The sequence below is a fragment of the Bremia lactucae genome (genome assembly GCF_004359215.1).
Source record: "Bremia lactucae strain SF5 chromosome Unknown BlacSF5_NotPlaced_49_SHOA01000009.1_1371882bp, whole genome shotgun sequence".
In the NCBI taxonomy this organism is placed as follows: Eukaryota; Oomycota; class Peronosporomycetes; order Peronosporales; family Peronosporaceae; genus Bremia; species Bremia lactucae.
This window is the reverse complement of record NW_027152062.1, coordinates 12,207-14,973: the sequence shown is the minus strand read 5'-3', so window position 1 is coordinate 14,973 and position 2,767 is coordinate 12,207. Positions and strand designations below refer to the sequence as shown.

General features: G+C 47.5%; 1 protein-coding gene across 1 annotated transcript; it reads right to left on the bottom strand.

Annotated features, from left to right (window-relative positions):
• Nucleotides 1-274: 274 nt before the first annotated feature.
• Nucleotides 275-1,852, bottom strand: CCR75_001866 (uncharacterized protein; the record flags this gene model as incomplete). The annotated part of the gene is made up of 1 exon (XM_067959967.1): nt 275-1,852. One exon carries the CDS (start codon nt 1,850-1,852, stop codon nt 275-277), a length of 1,578 nt encoding a protein of 525 aa, XP_067820082.1.
• Between the last annotated feature and the right edge of the window lie 915 nt (nt 1,853-2,767).

Here is a 2,767-nt window from a genome sequence, read left to right as displayed (position 1 = left end):
AAACAGAACTGTACTTGTTTTTGGGTAGTTATTAAAATGATAATGAAATTTCCTAGGGACATCACCTTTTGTGAATATCACAATCGGTGACCAGCGCTTCGCTTGTTTCATTTTTTAGATTACGCGTAGATGCCACAATGCACAAAAGGCTTTAAAACGCTAAAGTTACGTTTTATTTGGTTTGGGTCAGATAGTTACAAGTTGCAACCACTATCTCAGAAGCACAAGAATATTTCAATACCATCCCAGCTGGTCTTGAAACATAGACTGCTTATTATCCGTGGCGCTGGCGTGGCGCGCATTTAATGATGTCGTCTACTCTGAGGATCATCTCGGCTGCTTCGGCTGCCGAAAATAGAACCTGCGTTTTGCTCTTAAGAGCCTCACGAATCCCCAAAATCTCCATATCGCCCACACATCCATTGCGCATGTCAAGCCCAGCCGTCGTCTCGCCATGGTGGTGAGCTGAACGCAACTGCGTCACCAATTCCGAGCTGTCAAAACCCCCATTGTCAGCAATAATGCTCGGCAATTGGCGCAATGCTCGCGCAAATGCCTCCATGGCCAGCGCCTTTTTACCGGGCACCGATGGCGCCTTCATGTCAATGGCCTGAGCCATAAGTATCTCTGTGCATCCGCCACCCATAACAGTCTGCGAGTATTTCACCGTCTGTGTCAGCACAGCTAGCGCATCATGGAGAGAGCGCTCGGCCTCGTCTAACAGGTGCGTGCTGGCCCCACGGAGCACGACAGAACAAGCAGAACCCGTCTTAACACCAGAAAAACGCAACATGCGGTCCTCACCAATGATTATTTCTTCGATTAGCTTGCATTCGCCAAGCTGTACTGCGTCTGGGTGATCGAACGTAGAAGCAATTTCACCACCTGTGACTGCTGCCAGGTGCTCAATGCCATCAAAATCGGCGTGCTCAATGGCCATAATACCCTTCTCAGTAAAAATTTGCTCTGGGTAATTGTAAATGAGTTGCCGATTTACGAAGCAATTTATGCCAAAGCCAGCAATTTTTTCGACCTTCGACTTCATCTTTGCCTTCTCGGCGTCCTCGATGGCAGAGACCTTGTCCATCGAGTCCACTTTGACGCGTGCACCGTAAATTTTAATTTTATCTGTATCCATGCTTGTGTTTGCCACGAGAATCTTAGCGTTCTCAACACGCTTAGGCTGGCCTACGCCAATCTTCTTGTCCAAGATGAATCCCTCGTCAAGATACGAGTCGCGCAAAGATCCGCCGGCCTTCTTAATAATTTGGATGTAATCTAAATTGCTGGAGCCTTGCAGACGAAGCACAGCATCGACAGCGAGCTTGGCAAAGTGATCCTTTTCGTAAGTCAGCAACTTTGAACTTAGTGTCGTGCGAGCAATATTCATAAGATCCTCGCGAAATTTGTCAACATCTTGTGAATTGTCCTTAGCTGAGTTCACTAATGCATCGTTAGCCGTAGTAAGGGCTATACGCCATCCATCGATGATGGTCTGCGGGTGTATGCGCTGGTCAATAAGCTTTTCAGCCTCACGCAACAACTCGCCGCATAGCACAGCAACACTAGTCGTCCCGTCACCCACTTCTTCGTCTTGTGTCTTAGCGATATCCACGAGGACCTTGGCAGCTGCGTTATCTACGTAGACGCTACGGAGGATGGTGGCACCATCGTTGGTGACCGAGATGCCCTTATCAGGACCACCCATGGACTGCAGGATTTTGTCCATACCCTTGGGTCCTAGTGTCGTCTTGACCATGTCAGCGATAGCAATAGCTCCCACAAATGATGACATACGGGCATTCTCGCCCTTCTCCACCTGCGAATCTGGGTCCAGTACGGCGTGCTGCATGATTTTGAAAAAAATTGCGGCAATGAAAGGATTCCACCTCCACACAACGATCATATGAAACTCTATTGAGATTCCATATCAAAGGATAATGCGAAAGAATAGGCATCGTCTAAGGATATAAAATATGCTTGAGTTACTTTTGTCAAAAGGACAAGCCACTGCTATATGTACACCCCGGCTCCGTTCTGATTGGCTATAAGTCGAGAGGGGTACAAATAGCAAAGGGGGTACCTGTAACGGGGCACTGCCGACTTGTACTGCTTCAGTACAAGTCCACTTTGCACTGCTTCAGTGCAAGTGGTGCCACACGTCACTTCACGTACACTAGTACCGTAACGGGCTAAAGTTGCCCTAATGTTGCACAGTCCCCGTTAAGAACGCTTTGTGTACCTAACGGGATGGTCAATTACTTCAGTTAAGTAATTAGACCCACCACTTGGGTGTAATTCACATTGTGACCAACCCTTGTGTATGTGATGCACATAGGTGTATTCACATTAGAGAATAACGCCTAGCGTCAGCCGTTACGCGAGGTATCTAGAAATGTACACTAGCAATACACATTAGTGTTATATACAGAGATGACATTTTATGATTGGGTAAATAAAGTTATTTATATTTAATACGATTAAATATAAATCAGTCTGAAAACTACTTCCAACTTGGTAAGTGCGCACAAGGAGCCGGATTACCGCTCCCGTGACGACACGTATACTAGAGTAGTTAGTGCGTTGGGTGAGGTCGCTAAGGCGCCCACCACAACTACCTCGCTGAACGCAAGAGAAGCTGGTTTAACCGCTTCCTCGCTGTGCTAAGGTGTGTGTCTAAGAAGAGCGTGACCGCATTACGACGTGCCCGCCTACACTTGGTAGCACTTGAAATCCTTCCCACGACCCGCATCTCACGCACGCAGAG